An 18,751-nucleotide genomic window follows, 5' to 3' on the forward strand; every position below is an offset into this window, starting at 1 on the left:
CAGTGCCACCACCCTGAATGGAAAGGTAGGTTAATAGGAGGGCGTCTGACTGTGGTTACCCTCATTTTCTCCTTGAAATTGATTATGTTACATACTCAGTAGCTCGCTTTGTCTTCAAATGGTTGATTTCAATCCATAATTGTTAATTCAGTAAACGTCAGTGTTTAGATAAAACATAAATGACCTTGCATTGTTGCTCTGCATTAGTGGCACATTGGGCAGTGCTGTGGTGTCCAGCTCTGTGTTTTTGCAATTTTGCCCACAGCCCAAGACTTGTGAGATACAATAACTGGTGTTAACATAGGAGCTTTCCCCAATTCCAGTCCTGGAGGGTCAGAATCCTAAACAATTTGCAGATTTCCCTATTCAAACAAACCTAGTGAACTTAATTAGCTGATTAAGCTGCGGTTCACAAGGGAAATGATCACAACTAACTGTAAATTCCCTACCAATGCCCATGTGCTTCCTGTGGTAGGTTCCAGGTTCACCACCACCCTGTACCGAATAAACTTTTATGGAAGATGGATGGATTAAACATCTATTAGCTAAATGTACATTTATGCTTTCTAGATCTCCATCTCCAATCATGTACAGCATAACACACATCACTTTTGAACCATTTTTCCTAGATATATATTTGTGGGGGTAGCAAGGGAGCTCAGACTAATTCCACTGCCGAGTGCTATGATCCACTCACGGGCGAATGGACCTTGATCACCCCAGTGAACACTCGCCGACGTGGCCTTGGAGTAGCGGCATATCAGGGAAAGATCTATGTGGTGAGTGATTCCTTTCTTGTACTCTGAAACAAAGGAGTCAAATCTCAAGATTTATCTGAGACTCATATTTTTTGTCACTGCTGCTGTGTCACAGATTGTAATGCGCTTAAATCAAACAAAAGAATTCAGTGGATAAAATCACCTGCTGGGAAGGCCCATCTCAATACACATACTGTATGCTCCCTGCATATCAGGGTTATAAACGAATATTCTTGGTAGTAAAGCTTAGATTTTTGATTACAGTTATATTCTGTAGTTCCATACATAATTGCTCTGGTTGTTGTTTTTTCCAGGGTCTGACTACAAGTATTATTTTTAGTGCTAATAAAAATAATAAAAAAAGCTATTTTTTTGATGGATGACAGTTTTCACTGAATTGTGCAGGTTTTCTGTTGCCCAAATCCCCTTTTTTCACTGCAGTTATGTTGACATGTATGTTGAACACAAATTAGTTATAAGCTTGTGTAGCTATATAGACAATGGGAGGTTCTGTGCAGCCTGCTATTATAGGGCGATAATTCCTTAAGAGTTCCTGACTTCGAGTAAGGCGATATTTACTTATCCGTTTGGTACCCGAGTGATCACTTACCATTGGTGTCTCCCAGGTGGGCGGTACCAACGGGGCTCATCCAATGTGGAGTATGGAGGTTTATGACCCTGCAACTAACCAATGGCACGCTGCGCCTCCCATGACAAAACCAAGAAGCTACTTCGGCATCGCAGTGTTGGACGGCTTGCTGTTTGCAATGGGCGTCTGATGGGTTCAGAGTCACTGCCAAGGTGGAATGCTATGATGCAGAGAAAGGCAGCTGGTACCGTGCGCAGGACATGATTACGCCCAAGAGGAACTTCAGCTGCTGCACAGTGCCCCCCCGCATCGTACAGTATGCTGCACCTCGCCCACCTGCCCCCATCTGCCTGCCTGGTGGGTAACCAGGTTACGCATCTGCCGGTGTGGCTAGCAGCACTGGACTTAATCAACAGAAACAGTGGACACTAACAAGAATCAGAAACATTCACCAAAATAAGGAAAATGCCTCTTGAATAATGGACTGAGGGAACAGAACTTGGACCTTACAGTGGAGTCAGAGCATAGAGGTTAAGGCACTAGAACAGCTATCAAAATGCAATTATGGCAAGACAATTGCTTTCCTTTGTTATCGGATGCTGTAGTGGTTTGCTCCTGTTGTGTAACATGCCACTTGTTTGCATGCATTTGTTAATTGCCTTGTTCTCTCCAACCATTTCTCTGTCTTAGAGCATCTGCCAAATGAATAATACACAGAGCACAACTATAGCAGAGCTCAGCTGGGACCTCCTGCATGCTTTTACAGCAAGCAATGAGTGTGCTCTTCTAGAACGGATTTAATATCTGGCTACGGTTGTTGGGGACATATGTGTTAGATATGTGAATTCATACAAATAAAGACCTTATATTTGTATTTTTATCACATGTGTTATCACATTAATTTTATGAGTAGTATCTTCATAGAATTTGTGCCGTGTGTGTGGTGTTCTCCATATTAATTCATATCTCAATTAAACATTATAACCAAGATGCAGCCAAAGCCCCAAAAATACATTCTGAATATCAGTCATTTAACAAAAACAATACAGAACAATGTTCTTCGACCTGATCCACAGGAACCCCCAGTCCGTCCACGTTTTTGCTCCTTGCCAGACAGCTGGTGCTGGGGTCCACAAGAAACACTGATAAAACATAATATATATGCAGACCGAATGTCTATGGCACCCCCTAAAGGAGCATCATATCCGTAAAGAACTGGCTTAGGTTTCATGCCACAGGACCCTCCTGAGCATGAAAGCCAGCTTCTGCTTCTGGTTCCAGCACTTAGCCAATCTACTGACCCTTCATCACCGATTGCGGAGTTGGAAACATTCAGGTGGATCAGCTGACCTGCATGCATGCATCCAATCAGAAGCAGCAAATTTCCCTCCATTTTCCCCTTCACCTTCTTTTTCTCTTATCAGCTTACAGTTATATTTCCTGTTACTCATCTCAGTTGGTCCTAGTGAATTAATATTCTCTCATTTGTTAAGTGCTACTATTTATTGTCTTTCTGTGAGTTAAACTGAAGGTTACTTTCCCCTATAGACCGTCTCTTCCTCCTATCAGGCAATCATAGGCCAGTGGGACAGGAGGGAGAGTTCTACCCTTTTTCACTCAGGGTGACTGGAATTTTCCAAACAAACGGGCAGTTACAGAATCCCCCATTTGTTGCAGTCTCCAGAAATGAATGTTATATATGAACCATGTGGTACAGTCTGATTAGACAAAAGCATCCCACAGAGCTGTTTCTGATCTAAATGAACAAATTCTGAATTATGACTCTTGAGCTTTGTTGATTTTAGAGTTTTCTGCCATCTGGAGTAGAAAAAAAAACACATTTATCTCAGAATTCTGACTTATTAAGTCGAAATTCTGATTTTTTTTCCCTCACAATTCTTACTTTATTTCTCATTATTCTGAGTACTTCTCTAACAACCAGCAATTAGTCGGAGACATCACTTCTGCTCCAGCTTTAAGGGTTCAGTGAGATTTGCACACAGCAGCAGACAGGAGCGAAGGCTACAATGGCTGTATCTGCTCTGTCCAGGCATTTTATTATTTCCAATTGTGTGTGTGAATGGTAGCCTACATCGGAACTTGTAATTAATTATCCTGTAAATGTTAAGCTGGTTTGAAATGAAAATGGGCAATAGAACTTATCTCTTGCCTAATAAGTTGTGGTACAAGCATATCTAACGTTAATGCTTCGTGCATTAGACATATATAATATGATGTCTACCATTAATGTAATAACTGCCAATAATGTGCTAATTTTCCCCCTTAATGTAATAAAGGCTGATACAGTAATAACTTACCAATATCATATTTGAATCAAAAACGCATCACATTATTACATTATAGGCTTTATTACACAAAAAAACTGGAAAATTGTTATGTTATTAGCAGTTATATTAACAGTAGTTTACAGTACAGTTTACACAGCAGTGATTAGCTGATACAGACCCTAACAATCGTGACATCACACAATTTCTTTTGACTGCTTATGATGTTTTGCACACTACTGTACACACACGTACACACACACACACATATATATATATATATATATATATATATACACACACACATATTTATATGGTTGATTGCCCACAAAACTCAACTGTGATTAATCAGCCTGTTCTCCAGACCAAAGAACAGTGAAAGCCATTCTAAATTAACCTACAAGAAGCAATTCCTGAACACAAAGAAGAAGATGTGCTACATGTCTTTATGGGGACTCTGCATTCATGTCTATGGGCAAAACCCTAATCCCAACTATGAAAACGTTATCCTCTACCCAGCCCGAACCCACAGTCGTTGCTTTTGTAGTTCTCTCCTACCATTTATATTGTCACAATGAACTATAAGATGTACAAGTAAAAAGTTTGTATATAGTATAGCATGAAAAAGAATAAGAAGAAAACTCAGCCAGAGTGGAATTGTTTATATATATATAAATATATAAAACACTCGTGCGCTCTTGCGTTGTGTACACCAAAAATGACGGTTCCACCATACACTGCGCTAGGCTATATCGAGTGTGATGTTAGCTGCAAAAGACGCAAGCTGATCCCAACTTCACTTTGCTACACGTCCATTGTAAAAGCAGGGCCACAAATAAAACACCACCTACGTCTCTGTGCTCAATTCAAACGGAAAATGTCGCCAAATCCATTCGCCATTTCACTATGTGCTGGCTAGTCATGGCGCGAGCATTAGCTACGGACGCGAACAGCTTCAGCTTATCTTGCCACAATTCAGCTCGACTGTTTAAACTTCAGCCAAACACAACATTCTGTGTTAAGTGAGAATTCTAACGATAAATAATAATTACTTACATCGTTCAATGGGCGCCCTCGGAATATCTGTCCTACCGCTACTCCCATCCACTTCTAACTTAACTCGTCCATCTGTGTGGGGGTGCGCAAGAACGATGGGTGCCGCGAAGCTGCAGGAAAACAAACTTCAAAACCTGCACGGAAATATATTAAACGTGGAGGAGTTAGTCGGCAGAAGTGAGGAATTACAAAAAAAAAAAAAAAAAAAACGATTTCTTAAGAAAAGATCATAAAACAGGAAAATGGTCAATAGCACATGGAGTGATATTGCACACTGTACCTTGATTGTAACATAACTGCTCTATAATATATAATCGATTATATGCAATAGTGTTCAGGATTTGGGTGAAGTGTACTGTACACAGCACAATAATCATTGTGATAATTCCACACTTGCTGCAATACGTTTTCATTACTGTATTGGGGATATAAGCGGTCCGATAAATACGTACGCCTTGTGCTAAATGTGGACCAAAACAGACGGACCGCCCAGCCCAATTTTCAAGGACTATTCTTGTTCCAAATAATTGCCACAACGGGCCGACCAGATTTAGCCCATAAAATAATGTCCTGTGGACATTTGTTGCTCAGTGGCTTATGTCTAAGGTGGAAACTAGGGAATAAGATACGAACTTTAACCTCGTTCCTGACAGACATGTGAAGGACCGTTTTTGTTTTTCATTTTTAGAAACGTAGCCGAGGAGAAAAAATATGAAAAAAAAAATTATTTATTTTTTTTATTTCGGGAATTCGTGATTTGACTATTCTTACATAATACAAAACTTAAATTCTAAGATAAGCACGGTATACATTTTCCAAAAGTGATGTTAAAAACACTTGTTCTTCTTGTACAGCTGATTGTGCGTAGAATATATCCCCCCCATCAATTTCGAGTCTCAAATATAGATTTAAAAATAAACGTTACGGTATCTTAGCAGAATGTGACGCAAAAGTGCGGTTTTTGCGTATTAGAACGTAGCTACACGTCATTTCGAGTGATATAAAAAGGAGAAAGAGACGAGACATCCACATTTTTGAATAATGATGGCACACGACATGGAGCGAGTACTGATGTCCCCGGCGTTTGAAGTGTTCAACAAGCTTCGGCTGGCAGGACAGCTTTGTGACGTGGTCCTCATCGCAGACGGTGTTAAATTCAACGCCCATAGAGTAATTCTGTGTGGCTGTAGCTCCTACTTCCAGTAAGTAGCTGTGACCCATATATGAAGATGCGAAAACAGCAAGGAGTCAGTTTTTATCTCTCGTTAGCAATGACTTCTCCTTGGCAATAAGGCTCTAGGATGACAGAAAGTTTATATTAATATACATTATATTAAATTATATTAATGTAGGTCAGTGCTGATCAGAAATATTTCTGATGAGTGTACCACCTTAACTTTTAACATATAATAATAATAATGATAACAATAATAATGGTATAAATATATAAAAAGGGGACCATGTCAAACAGGCAAAACAAAGTATTCCGGGGGACTTGCCCACCAGCCCAAGTAAAATATATTAAAGGGGGAGCTACTGTTGGAAAAATAAGAATTAAAGCCACCGGTCCCTAGTTCTTAGATGCCTATGTGATCATCTGTAGCAGGGGGACCTTATCTCTGCTTAATTTCCATTTGGGGGTCCCTGGTTCAGAAGATTTAGAAAACCCCTTATTTAACTTTGCCTGCAAAACCCATATTTATTAGATGAGTCACTTCTGGATTGTGTTTCAGGGCTCTGTTCGCCAGTGACTGGAGTGATTCAGGAAAGCGGGAGTACCAACTCCCAGGCATTTCCCCAGAAACATTGAGGCAGGTCATAGAGTACGCCTACACGTACTCTGTGGTCATCACAGCTGACAATGTGGAGAACCTCCTGGCAGCTGCTGATTATCTCAGTGTCTTGGGCATCGTGCAGCGCTGCTGTGATTTCCTGCATGAGCAGCTCTGCCTCAACAACTGCATTGGCCTTCTTAAAATCGCCGATGTCTACTGTGTAAACGAGCTGCACCAGTCTGCATTCAACTTCATCTTGAAAAACTTCAAGGAGGTTGCCATCAGCTCAAACGAGTTCCCAGAAATAAGTCTTGAACAACTTTATGACATCATAGAGCAGGATGAGCTTAATGTCAGAGAAGAGGATGTGGTGTTTGAGGCCATCCTCCGGTGGATCGAGCACGAGCCTGCCACCCGAGAGGCCCACATTTCAGTCCTATTGCCCAAGGTGAGTATAGTTATACTATGTTCTCATTGACTTGTGTATATAACAATAGAATGCTCATTGAGTGAAGTCCTTATTACTGTAGCTAGAGACTGAACCTCCATTTTCATGTCCCATGAGTCTACAACCAAGGCTTCCAGGTATTACACCTGGGAGGAGAGTGTAACAAATAATGGAAAACAAAACACTCAGATGTCTTACATTAAACAAGTGTTAGCTGACACATCTGAGACTTTCAAAGTAAATAGCTTCAGCTAAAGAAATTAAAATTTGCACTTACTGCTGTATCCTTAATGTTAGGAATTGCTCATCTCCAGAGATTCACAGAAAGCACTAAGGAACTCATGGGAATTCTCTCATTCTCTCATTGTTTCCTGTGTAGATTCGGATGGCTCGTATGGATTCGGAGTACTTCATGAAAATCGTCAAAGCCAACGATCTAGTGAAGGCCAATGCAGCGTGCAGGCCAATTATCACTGATGTACTGAAGATGATATATGATCTCGACAATGAAAGTCCACGATCTGACTTTGAAAGGCCACTGATTCGCCCGCGCCTACCCGCTGACATCTTATTGGCCATTGGTGGCTGGAATTTCCGCACAACAAATTGGATTGAAGCCTATGACACCCGGGCCGACCACTGGGTCGATATAACGCAGGGGCAGGAGACTCGCCAGTCCGGCCATGGCAGTGTGTGTTTAAATGGCTTCGTGTATTGTTTTGGGGGTTATGATGGCCATAATTTCACCGATGCTGTGCGCAGATTTGACCCTGTCGCACGGACATGGCAGCACATGGCCCCGATGCACTGGCGCCGCTGTAGTGTCAGTGTGGCCGTAAGTAACGGCTTCATCTACGTGATGGGTGGCCGTTTAGGCGTGTCGCCTCTGAATATCGTAGAGCGATATGACCCAAAAGCCAACGAGTGGACCATCATCCAGCCCATGAACGAGGAGCGACAGGATGCCAGTGCCACCACCCTGAATGGAAAGGTAGGTTAATAGGAGGGCGTCTGACTGTGGTTACCCTCATTTTCCCCTTGAAATTGATTATGTTACATACTCAGTAGCTCGCTTTGTCTTCAAATGGTTGATTTCAATCCATAATTGTTAATTCAGTAAACGTCAGTGTTTAGATAAAACATAAATGACCTTGCATTGTTGCTCTGCATTAGTGGCACATTGGGCAGTGCTGTGGTGTCCAGCTCTGTGTTTTTGCAATTTTGCCCACAGCCCAAGACTTGTGAGATACAATAACTGGTGTTAACGTAGGAGCTTTACCCAATTCCAGTCCTGGAGGGTCAGAATCCTAAACAATTTGCAGATTTCCCTATTCAAACAAACCTAGTGAACTTAATTAGCTGATTAAGCTGCGGTTCACAAGGGAAATGATCACAATTAACTGTAAATTCCCTACCAATGCCCATGTGCTTCCTGTGGTAGGTTCCAGGTTCACCACCACCCTGTACTGAATAGACTTTTATGGAAGATGGATGGATTAAACATCTATTAGCTAAATGTACATTTACGCTTTCTAGATCTCCATCTCCAATCATTTACAGCATAACACACATCACTTGTGAACCATCTTTCCTAGATATACATTTGTGGGGGTAGCAATGGAGCTCAGACCACTTCCACTGCGGAGTGCTATGATCCTCTCACGGGCGAATGGACCTTGATCGCTCCCATGCGCACTCGCCGACGTGGCCTTGGAGTAGCTGCATATCAGGGAAACATCTATGCGGTGAGTGATTCCTTTCTTGTACTCTGAAACAAAGGAGTCAAATCTCAAGATATATCTGAGACTCATATTTTTTGTCACTGCTGCTGTGTCACAGATTGTAATGCGCTTAAAACAAACAAAAGAATTCAGTGGATGAAATGACCTGCTGGGAAGGCCCATCTCAATACACATATGCTCCCTGCAAACGAATACGCTTAGTAAAGCTTAGATTTTTGATTACAGTTATATTCTGTAGTTCCAGACATAATTGCTCTGTTTGTTGTTTTTTTCAGTGTCTGACCACAAGTATTATTTTTAGTACTAATAAAAATAATAATAAAAGCAAAATATATGATCATAAGAAGTATTTTTTTGATGGTTGACAGTTTTCGCTGAATTGTACAGGTTTTCTGTTGCCCAAATTCCCTTTTTTCACTGCAGTTATGTTGACATGTATGTTGAACACAAATTAGTTATAAGCTTGTGTAGCTATATAGACAATGGGAGGTTCTGTGCAGCCTGCTATTATAGGGCGATAATTCCTTAAGAGTTCCTGACTTTGAGAAAGCTGATATTTACTTATCCGTTTGGTACCCGAGTGATCACTTACCATTGGTGTCTTGCAGGTGGGCGGTACCAACGGGGTTCATGCAGTGCGGAGTATGGAGGTTTATGACCCTGCAATTAACCAGTGGCACGCTGCGCCTCCCATGAGACAACAAAGAAGCTATTTCGGCATCGCAGTGGTGGACGGCTTGCTATTTGCGATGGGAGGCTCCGATGGGTTCGAAGTAACTGCAAAAGTGGAATGTTTCAATGCAGAGAAAGGCAGCTGGTGCCGTGCGCAGGACATGATTACGCCCAAGAGGAACTTCAGCTGCTGCACAGTGCCTGCGCACCCCCGCTTCGTACAGTATGCTGCACCTCGCCCACCTGCCCCCATCTACCTGCCTGGTAGGTAACCAGGTTATCATGTCTAACGTTAATGCTTCGTACATTAGACCTATATAATATGTGCCCTTGAGAGGTAAAGTGGGCTATCCCACAAAAACAAAGTTTTGAGAAAATGAGCTCCAAAGTTGAATTTTTAAAAAAATAATCAGTGTGCCTATACCCTACAATTGATATATATCATAGGTAGCACAGATCTCAGTATATTTAAAAGATAGATAGACCCTCAATAATTAATATTGGACACTAAACTCATTTTTGACTGACATGTGGGATAGCCCACTTTACCTCTCAAGGGCACATATGATACCTACCGTTAATGTAATAACTGCCAATAATGTGCTAATTTTCCCCCTTAATGTAATAAAGGCTGATACAGTAATATCTTGCCAATACCATACTAACATATTTGAATCAAAAACGCACCACATTACTACATTATATACTTTATTACACAAAAAAACGGGAAAATTGTTATGTTATTAGCAGTTATATTAACAGTAATTTAGCTGCTACAGACAGCAGCTATTAGCTGCTATTAACAGCAGTGATTAGCTGCTACAAACCGTAACAATCGTGACATCACACAATTTCTTTTGACTGCTTATAATTTTTTGCACACTACTGTACACACACACACACACACACACACACACACACATATATATGTACATATATATATGGTTGATTGCCCACAAAAATCAACTGTGATTAATCAGCCTGATCTCCAGACCAAAGAACTGTGAAAACCATTCTAACTTAACCTACAAGAAGCAATTCCTGAACACAAAGAAGAAGATGTGCTACGGCCCTGCTACACGCACACACACACACACACACACACATATAAGGTATCTGTATCTTTGTGGGGACTCTGTTTCCATACGGGAGTTCCAACCCGCAACACAATTAATCAGTGAGGAAATTCATAGTATTATCTCTTGTTATGTTATTTTTTTAAATTATTTATAATGTATTTAAAAGCCTATGGCAAACAGTAAGTTAATGAATTGAAATTACAGGTAACCACGTGCTCAACAAGTGGCTGGCAGGGAACAAGGGAAACGCTACAGACTGACAACAGGGGAGGACAAGAAAGACTGACAACACGTGGGACGAGATGACCAATGACACCTACTGGCCAAACATGGAAGGGACACAGAATGGGACAGTTAAATAACATTGGGATTCCCTGAAGGGTTTGGCATTCCCTGAAGCCAAGCTGTTAATTATTGTACTCCACGCCACCTCTGGTGATTGAATTGCAATGTAATGATTATGTTGTTCTATAATCTTATTGAATAAGTGTTATAAGTTGTTAGAAGTTATTTTTGTATTCTTTTATACTTCATTTTTAACAGTGTGATTTTTGACCTGACAGCTTTGTTTGGCAGTAAAAAGCTTTAAGGGGGCAGTTTAATGGCTCTATACACAGCAATGTGTATAATGGCCAAAGTGTTCTTATTGAATATGCTTAAATTATTTTTGTATACATTTACATTTTTATTTTACAGACTTTATGTAAAGGCAACCAGTGCTTAAAAGTTTAACGTTTAAATAAATGTCTTATTTGGAGAACAATGGGTGGAAAAAATGTTATTTGTTGTCTGAAAACCAAAATAATTTTGAGAGCTTTGTACGATTTGTTAGCAGAATTACCTTATAGACCTGATACACTTTTGAATGCAATATAATTCTCCATGGCAGTAACCCAGCTGACTGGTGGAGCAAGTTCATTTTGTCTCTGCAAGACCTCAAAGTGAATTTGAAGATCATTGTCTCCACAAAGACTATGAAGATTTTCAGGAGATACATGTAATCCACAGTTTCTTCCATTAAACCTAGAGTGCAATCCAACAAAATGTTTCAATAACAAAATTTACATTTCAAAAAGTGGCTTCTGGTTTGTTAGATGGGCAGTGTGCATTCATTAACTACTTGTAGTCATCTAGTTCTTTTTGTAGGACACCCAAAAAGCTGAATACTGTAGCAGCAAACATTTCTGTTGGTAACAGCCATTAAAGAGATTCCTCCGTCCAGAATTGCCCCCTAGTGGTGGAATAATATTGCAACGTAAATAATGGAGATTTCACTTCACTGTATTTTACAGCTAACGAAAATTTAATGTGTGTGTATACATTTTTTGTTTCATACATTTAAATTTGTATATACATTTTTTATATAATAAACATTATAGTTGTTTAAAAGGCGGAAACTTCAATGTACACGAAGTCACCAATAAATTACATCTATTTATCCAACATGTTATATAATATACATACTGTGTTTGAAAACTTTGAAAAGCTTTACGATTTCAGGACAGATCAGCCACTCTATTAGGAACATTACGCTTTTTCGTTGCGGGTGTTAGCTTTGCTGCTGCTATTAATACTAATAATACATTAGCACAAAAAAAGGCTGCATACGCCAAACTACGTCTTGCTTGTAGGTTAAAGACCTTTGACGTTCATTGCCGTGGGAAACTGTGGTTCTAGTGCTAAACCACTACCGAAAAGACTACAAAAGCTGTGTCGGTTAAAATAGAAGCGCCTGTCACGCCCTGCTCGTCCGATCCTCGTGTGTGCCACGCCCCCCTGATTATCCACGTGTGCTTTCCCGATCGTGCCCAGCTGTGTCTGATTATGTTCAACCAGTCCTGTCTTTTTAAGTCCACGTCTTGCCTGATGCCTTTGTCTGTCATTGATGTTGTCAATGCCTGTGTTCCGTCCTGCCCGTACCTATTTTAATAAACCCCTAGTCTACCCCAAATTCTGCCTCCTGCCTGTTCCTGATCGCTCTCGCTGCCTGAGCGATCTCCTGTCCGGCACGTGGTGTGACAGCGCCCCGTCATATTTTAAATAACTTTCTGTGTTGGCTATCGGTTCGGGTCTGTATGGGACAGCTTCTGGATCCGGACCTGGACCGTGGTCCGCCTGTTACCTCTGGTCTAAGTTATTCACTGGCAAATCAGGGTGCGCTTTTCTCAAGAATATTAATTTATCTTCCCAAACCACCCAGCAAAACGCAAATTCGCCACCGGGATGTCCAATGAGCTCCGTACAGGCCGTTTGGAATGGTGGGCATCGTTGGTAGGTTGGTTCTTACTTGAATGTGTATTATTTACAATTGAGATAGTACTTAGTTATTGTCGGTTATTGGGTGTATAATGCTACGTAAGTGGTGATGAGTAAGTTGAATATTATTTGCTGTAAATTAGAAGTAAAAATTCTGAAGTTAAAAGGCTTTGGACCATTAAAATACATTGGATACATGGAAATAATTTACATTAGACATTCAGTTGAAACCTGTAAGAGGAATTATTTTTTATATTGGAAATGAATATGCTTACCTGTACCTTTGAGAAAGAAAATGAGATCAGCTATAAAACAAAAAAATCAATTAAAGAAAATGCCAGAACATCTAACACATTTCCCTGCACCCGGTTTTCTATCGCTCTATCCCGCCTGACAGCAATAACAACACTATTTGAATTTAAATCAGCAAATACTTAAAAGCCATTGATTGGATCATTATTACGGCTCAGCTGCGTTATGCAGCACTAAAGTGAAGTCAGCTGAGTACCTGAATCTCCTGAATGGCCAGGTTATCCCATCAATGGAGTTTTCCTTCCCTAATGGGATTGGCGTATTCCAGGACGAGAATGCCAAGATTCATCGGGCTCAAACTGTCAGAGCGGTTCAGGGAGCACGAGGAATCATTTCCACATATGAATTGGCTACGACACAGTCTTGACCTTAACCGTATTGGAAGTCTTTGAGTACTTAAGAAGACATTACGGAGTGGTTTAACTCATGTACAGTATTTTACAAGAATGAAGAACATGTATCACTAATGACACATACATTTAATATAGTTTGCACATGAGTGTTAATATGCGTTATATATTGATATATAAAGCTTGCAGTATATGACTTTGGTAAAAAAGCCAATTTGTCACCCTGTGCTGTGACTGTTCAAGGGCAATTCTAAGGGAAGTTTAAGCTAAAATACAACTGCGAAACAAAGAAGTAATGATTTGAATTGTGTTGCGATAAACACTGATATTGTTTTGTATGAAAAAATAAATCATGAAATATTTTGTCATATTACCCAGCCCTACCCCTGTCAACTCACTTCAAAAAATTCAAACCATCCCTGTTTTATAACCGGCTGTCTGCCTTTAAAAATCTCCTCAAGGCAGTAAAACGTTTTTTTTTTTTTTTTCCCAACCTTAATATTCCATTATCTGATTTATAAATTGTGTTTATAAACTTTAGTCACAGCCTGATTGCTTGCTGATTGCATGATTTAATCGGAGTATTATGGATATTGTATTGTATTTCCTGCTGTCTCTTGTGAATGTGATTATTTTGTTTTTGTTCTGTTCCACAGACGCTGTTGTACATCAAGGGGCCCAGGTGTCGGCTATAAGAAAAAAATCAACACAGGAATTTGTGAGTTGAGGCACCAGGTGAAGCGAATAAGGAACATGGAAAAACAGGAGCAAGTTAAACAGGATAACAGACTGATATTCATTTCTCTTTTCCTTCATCAGTTCCGCACCTTGTTTTAATAAGTGAAGACGTAAGACGGCCTGTTAAACAGGATAGCAGGCGGTTCTTTTGGGTCTTTTATTTTTCTTTCCTTGCTCCGGACCCTCTGCTCACGTTGAAAGTTTGACGGCTGAAGGCCAAATAAGTAATAAGTTTGACAACGTGCTTTTGATATACTTTATTTTATAACCATTACACATAGACGAAAAATTATTTTGTATGTATCAAAAAAGAATTAGAGACGTTTCTTGACTGAATACCCATTAGTCTGTGGCCTGCACCTGGCTGGTATGTTGTAAATAAATGTTATTATAGTCTTTATAATTGTGTACATTAATTGCACATACACGTTACTATTTAAATGTGAATATTGGTAGTACATAGAAATCACGCACACATACAGTCATGAAAAAGAAAGTACAGAACCATGGTTTTACGCATCAGAACATGTATAGGATTTTGTCTCTGCGTCTACCCCATCTTGCTCTTCATAGCTTTGGGGGGGTCACAGCACAGGGTCACCCATTGTGTGGCACCCCTGGAGCTGGGGGTTAAGGGCCTTGCTCACAGTCCCACAGACATGTGACTGTTCTGCCAAAGCCAGGCTCAAACTAGTGGACCAGGTAATCCATGTCAGGAAGGACACTTCAAGCTACTCCAGGTTTTACAAACTACGTTAAAACTGAAAGGCACCTGTGCTTGGCTAAACAGCTCATGTCTTCTTGTACTTTGACTGCTTTGATTGAAAAACTCATCCAGCTGTTAGACATTAACATTAGTGGCATATGCATGATTATAGGAGACTGACCAATCAGCACGCAGCAAGAACTCCGCACTTAACTGAGATCCAGGCTCTTTTAATTAAAATGGTATTTTAAAAATCCTGTCATAGTTCAATGTGTCCTCCCTGACATGGATTATCGGATCACCCTAACAAAGACAGACTCTGCTATTCCGAAAGGCTAAATGAGACATCTCTGTGGCTAATGTTGATTCTCCAGGAACTATATGATGATTCGTGACGACAGCCAATAAGATTTGCTGGGATAAATGTGATGTACATGAGTATGCATCAATAAAAAGGTCCAATCTTGGATTATTTGCCTGTATAACTGATGTTTAATGTATGACCCTGTCTGTAATAATGTTACAATACAGTAAAAATGAAGTAATTCTGGACAAATAATAATGCTTAATCCCAGCAGTTGCATTAGCTTACAATGATGCTCCAAACAGTGTAATTTAAAAAATAATGGCTTTACTTATCGAAAATACCTCTTATGCATGATTATTAAACAGGCTTTTCTACAGGCCTGCCAGCAGGTGGCACCCTGGATAGTTCAGACAGTTACCAAGGATGCGGTATTTATACAAAATATCACGTATATTAAATCACAGGGACACGGAAAGAAAAACAGCAGAAGCTGGTAAAAGGTGTATACTGTAAGTATGACAGAGAGTTTGGGCATGAACCCATAACCTGATGGATTTTCCTTCAAGGTCTGCTATTTTACACCTTTGTGATTTACTGTTAAACTGTTTGACTTTTTAACAGAAATGGCATCTGCTCAATAAAAAACAGCATGTTTCCTTATATATTGAAGGCATGTAGGACTGTAAACAGGGTTTTTTTTTTAAAAAATCTAATAACTGGAAATGAATTTCAGCTGTTTTTCATCATTTCTCAGACAGATAATCATTGTGATGTGAGCTGCGGAGCTAAGGGGGAAATAATTTCAGGTTCCCAGTAAGCGGAGAGGCATCACATGCTGGATTTCAGGTTCCCAGTAAGGAGAGAGGCATCACACACTGGATTTCAGGTTCCCAGTAAGCAGAGAGGCATCACACACTGGATTTCAGGTACCCAGTAAGGAGAGAGGCATCACATGCTGGATTTCAGGTTCCCAGTAAGGAGAGAGGCATCACACACTGGATTTCAGGTTCCCAGTAAGCAGAGAGGCATCACACACTGGATTTCAGGTTCCCAGTAAGGAGAGAGGCATAATAAACTGGATTTCCAGTTACTTCACACTAAGTCTAATTGCAACTCTTCAGATCACACCACTTATCTGTTCTGTCTTCCTTGGGCGCTGACATGGCGGCCATATCCTACAAACTCCTTTCAAAAGACATCTATATGCTAACTGCTTCTCCTGAAAACTTCTAATTTGCCATTAGACAGGTATTCAATAACTAGCATTGACTGATCTTTTCTTGGCCCTGATACATATTCAGACTTTTGATACAACCAGTCATATTTTCCCATAGTTAAGTACAGAAATACAGCAGTATCGCTATACAGTAAATAAATTAAAGTAACCATCATGTAATTTAAGAAACTGAATAATAAAAACTATTATTTTTACTTTAATTAAATCTCCAGATTTCGATAATTCCACAATTTCATAAAACAAATTGTCATCAGTATTAGGAATGCAACTCGACGGAGATGTATGAATGATGAGCCAAAGAGATGCAAATGATTTCTTACTGGTTCAGACGGCGCATCTGACAGGCCGATGACAGAGATGTGATGTCTATGAAAGAAGGTGGACATTTTCGTAAAGACTGCTAAGAGTAACAAGCAAATGATTAATAACTGGTGTAACCTGTGACAAGCAGGAGATGAGCAGATCGATGATATCATGACAAAGCAAATTATTTCTCACTCAGAAGAGAATGACAAGCCAAGACAGAGTAACTGCAGGGAATTCTCTACATGAGAAAAGGGCGAGTTTCTATTGAGCTCCAGGATATGATCAGCTGGCTTTAGTGCTGAAGTAATGCCTGGTTCCCAGTCCTACTAGACGATTAATGATGTCCTGCTACCTGCTGATGACATTTTACTGGGTTTTCACATTTTCCTAGAGGGGTCTTGCTAATCCAAAGCACTAAACCGAAAACCAGTGGGTGATATTAGACGTCATACCTGTGCCACTGCAGGGATACATGTGGAATACTGTAGTGGTTTAGCTGAATTGGTGTTTTAAAATTCTCCATTTCACATTTGTACTTTTAATGGTATTTGGTCGTTTTTATGTCTTGTGTCCATGTCTCAATATGTCAATGGGTGGATTTGTATACCCCTGAAAAACACCCCACCCTACGTCTCAGACCCCAAACTTCACTCTTACCTCTGTAAGTGCATGTGTTTTAAAAAGCAGAGCATCGTGGGATACGTGATGACAGACATAGCCCAATGTACTTTTTCTCGTGCACTTTTCAAATAAAGCTTGATTTCAGCCCGTGTTTCATGCTTCTTGTAATATATTTGTACGTCTGTAAATGCGCTCAGGAATTTACATTAGCAGCGGAAAGTGGCCGAGAAGGTGAAAGCTGTCGCTTCTGTACTTTTCTCGGCGTCTGACCTTTTCGCGACGTGAAACGTTTGAAAAAGGTCAGCTATGCACAGAGCAAAGTTTGCATATTAATTGCATATTGAAAGAAGGCGTCCCGTTCATTCGCAGCTCGTAATTACCCAAGCGTAAAGTTTAATTAATAATTCTGTAACTTGTAATGCTTTATAATGTTGAAATAGTTTTATGAGGATATACCATTTGGGTCCCACATGGGACACACACATCTTTAGATTATGCCAGGCCTGGGCAGTCTTACCCAGAAAGGGCCACTGTGACTGATTGGCTGAAGAGTCCTGCGTTTGAACAGACCTAAAGGTCATCCCAAAAACTTGCATTCACACCGGCCCTTTTCTTGTGTCGCTCTCTTCTCTACACTTCAATTTGCCAACTGAATATTTTCCTTTTTTTAAAATGATCCTAAATAATAAATTCATTTGTTCAAGCTTAAATTAGAAGACACGACCGTAAGCAACAATATACATTTTCATAACCGAATATATATATTTAGGCTACTCCTGAACCTTTGTACAGTACATTCTTATTGCTTTATTTTAAAAATTGCTTTTATTTTCTCACAGTTTATAAATGACCAAATGCACACGTGTGAAGTGAGAAATCAATGATTTTAGAAATGATGTGTGCGGGGGTTCGGGCTCTCTACAGATTGGGCTTAGCGTTTGAGGAAGAGAAGGATTGTCCGAGTGTGTTTGTGCAGTGTGCTGTGCATGATGCAGGGGCCTTCCTGTCAAACATCACTGAGATGTAAATAATTGAGCAGTTAGATGTCACCAGAGCACCCCCTCACTCTGTAAATGGATTTGCCCATCATGGCCTGTGACCAATAAAGAGACTTTTCTTCACGGTGGAAAGAAAACGTTGCAGGCATTTCGACACTCTGTTATGCAACTACATATCTTCAATATTTATATAGGATAATGATCCCTGTTGAGAAATTGTCTTTTCGCCTACGTGGTCTTGCTCTCCGTGAGACACGCAGAGACAGGTGAGAGCGAGCTTGAGAGTGACGCCGCATGATCAGCCATGACATAGCACCCCTGGAGCTGGGGGTTAAGGGTTTTGCTCAAAGGCCTAAAACATCGTCACACTGCCAAACACTGGATTTGAACCGGCAACTTTACGATCATGGGCCCAGAGCCCTAACGTGTGGAGCCACACACAACGTCACCATTTTCATATTTAGTTCGTCTTGTTATTCCAAAGAAGCACCAAAGCAAGCAGATGTTTGAAGGGTT

General features: G+C 40.3%; 1 protein-coding gene across 3 annotated transcripts; it reads left to right on the plus strand.

Annotated features, from left to right (window-relative positions):
- The first annotated feature begins 5,676 nt into the window (after window positions 1–5,676).
- Window positions 5,677–10,776, plus strand: LOC125722871 (kelch-like protein 10). 3 transcript variants are annotated; one of them, XR_007386678.1, is made up of 6 exons: window positions 5,677–5,890; window positions 6,422–6,911; window positions 7,291–7,902; window positions 8,507–8,656; window positions 9,458–9,589; window positions 10,609–10,744. XR_007386678.1 is itself a non-coding variant. In XM_048999076.1 (6 exons), exons 1-6 carry the CDS (start codon window positions 5,730–5,732, stop codon window positions 10,662–10,664), a joined length of 1,797 nt encoding a protein of 598 aa, XP_048855033.1. In that variant the 5' UTR covers window positions 5,677–5,729; the 3' UTR covers window positions 10,665–10,776. The 3 variants fall into 3 exon arrangements, 2 of the variants coding, with proteins under 2 accessions (XP_048855033.1, XP_048855034.1); XM_048999076.1 differs by having other exon boundaries at window positions 9,262–9,589; window positions 10,609–10,776; XM_048999077.1 differs by lacking the exons at window positions 9,458–9,589; window positions 10,609–10,744 and adding an exon at window positions 8,751–8,922.
- The last annotated feature ends 7,975 nt before the right edge of the window (window positions 10,777–18,751 follow it).

The sequence above is a fragment of the Brienomyrus brachyistius genome, unplaced genomic scaffold (assembly GCF_023856365.1).
Source record: "Brienomyrus brachyistius isolate T26 unplaced genomic scaffold, BBRACH_0.4 scaffold43, whole genome shotgun sequence".
Lineage (NCBI taxonomy): Eukaryota > Metazoa > Chordata > Actinopteri > Osteoglossiformes > Mormyridae > Brienomyrus > Brienomyrus brachyistius.

Excerpts from the sequence above, each read along its gene's own strand:
- LOC125722871 (XM_048999076.1), top strand. The coding sequence starts at position 5,730 with ATGATGGCACACGACATGGAGCGAGTACTGATGTCCCCGGCGTTTGAA. Across the intron at positions 5,891-6,421 it reads GGCTGTAGCTCCTACTTCCA|GGCTCTGTTCGCCAGTGACT; the intron begins GTAAGTAGCTGT and ends ATTGTGTTTCAG. Across the intron at positions 9,590-10,608 it reads TGCCCCCATCTACCTGCCTG|GTAACCACGTGCTCAACAAG; the intron begins GTAGGTAACCAG and ends TTGAAATTACAG.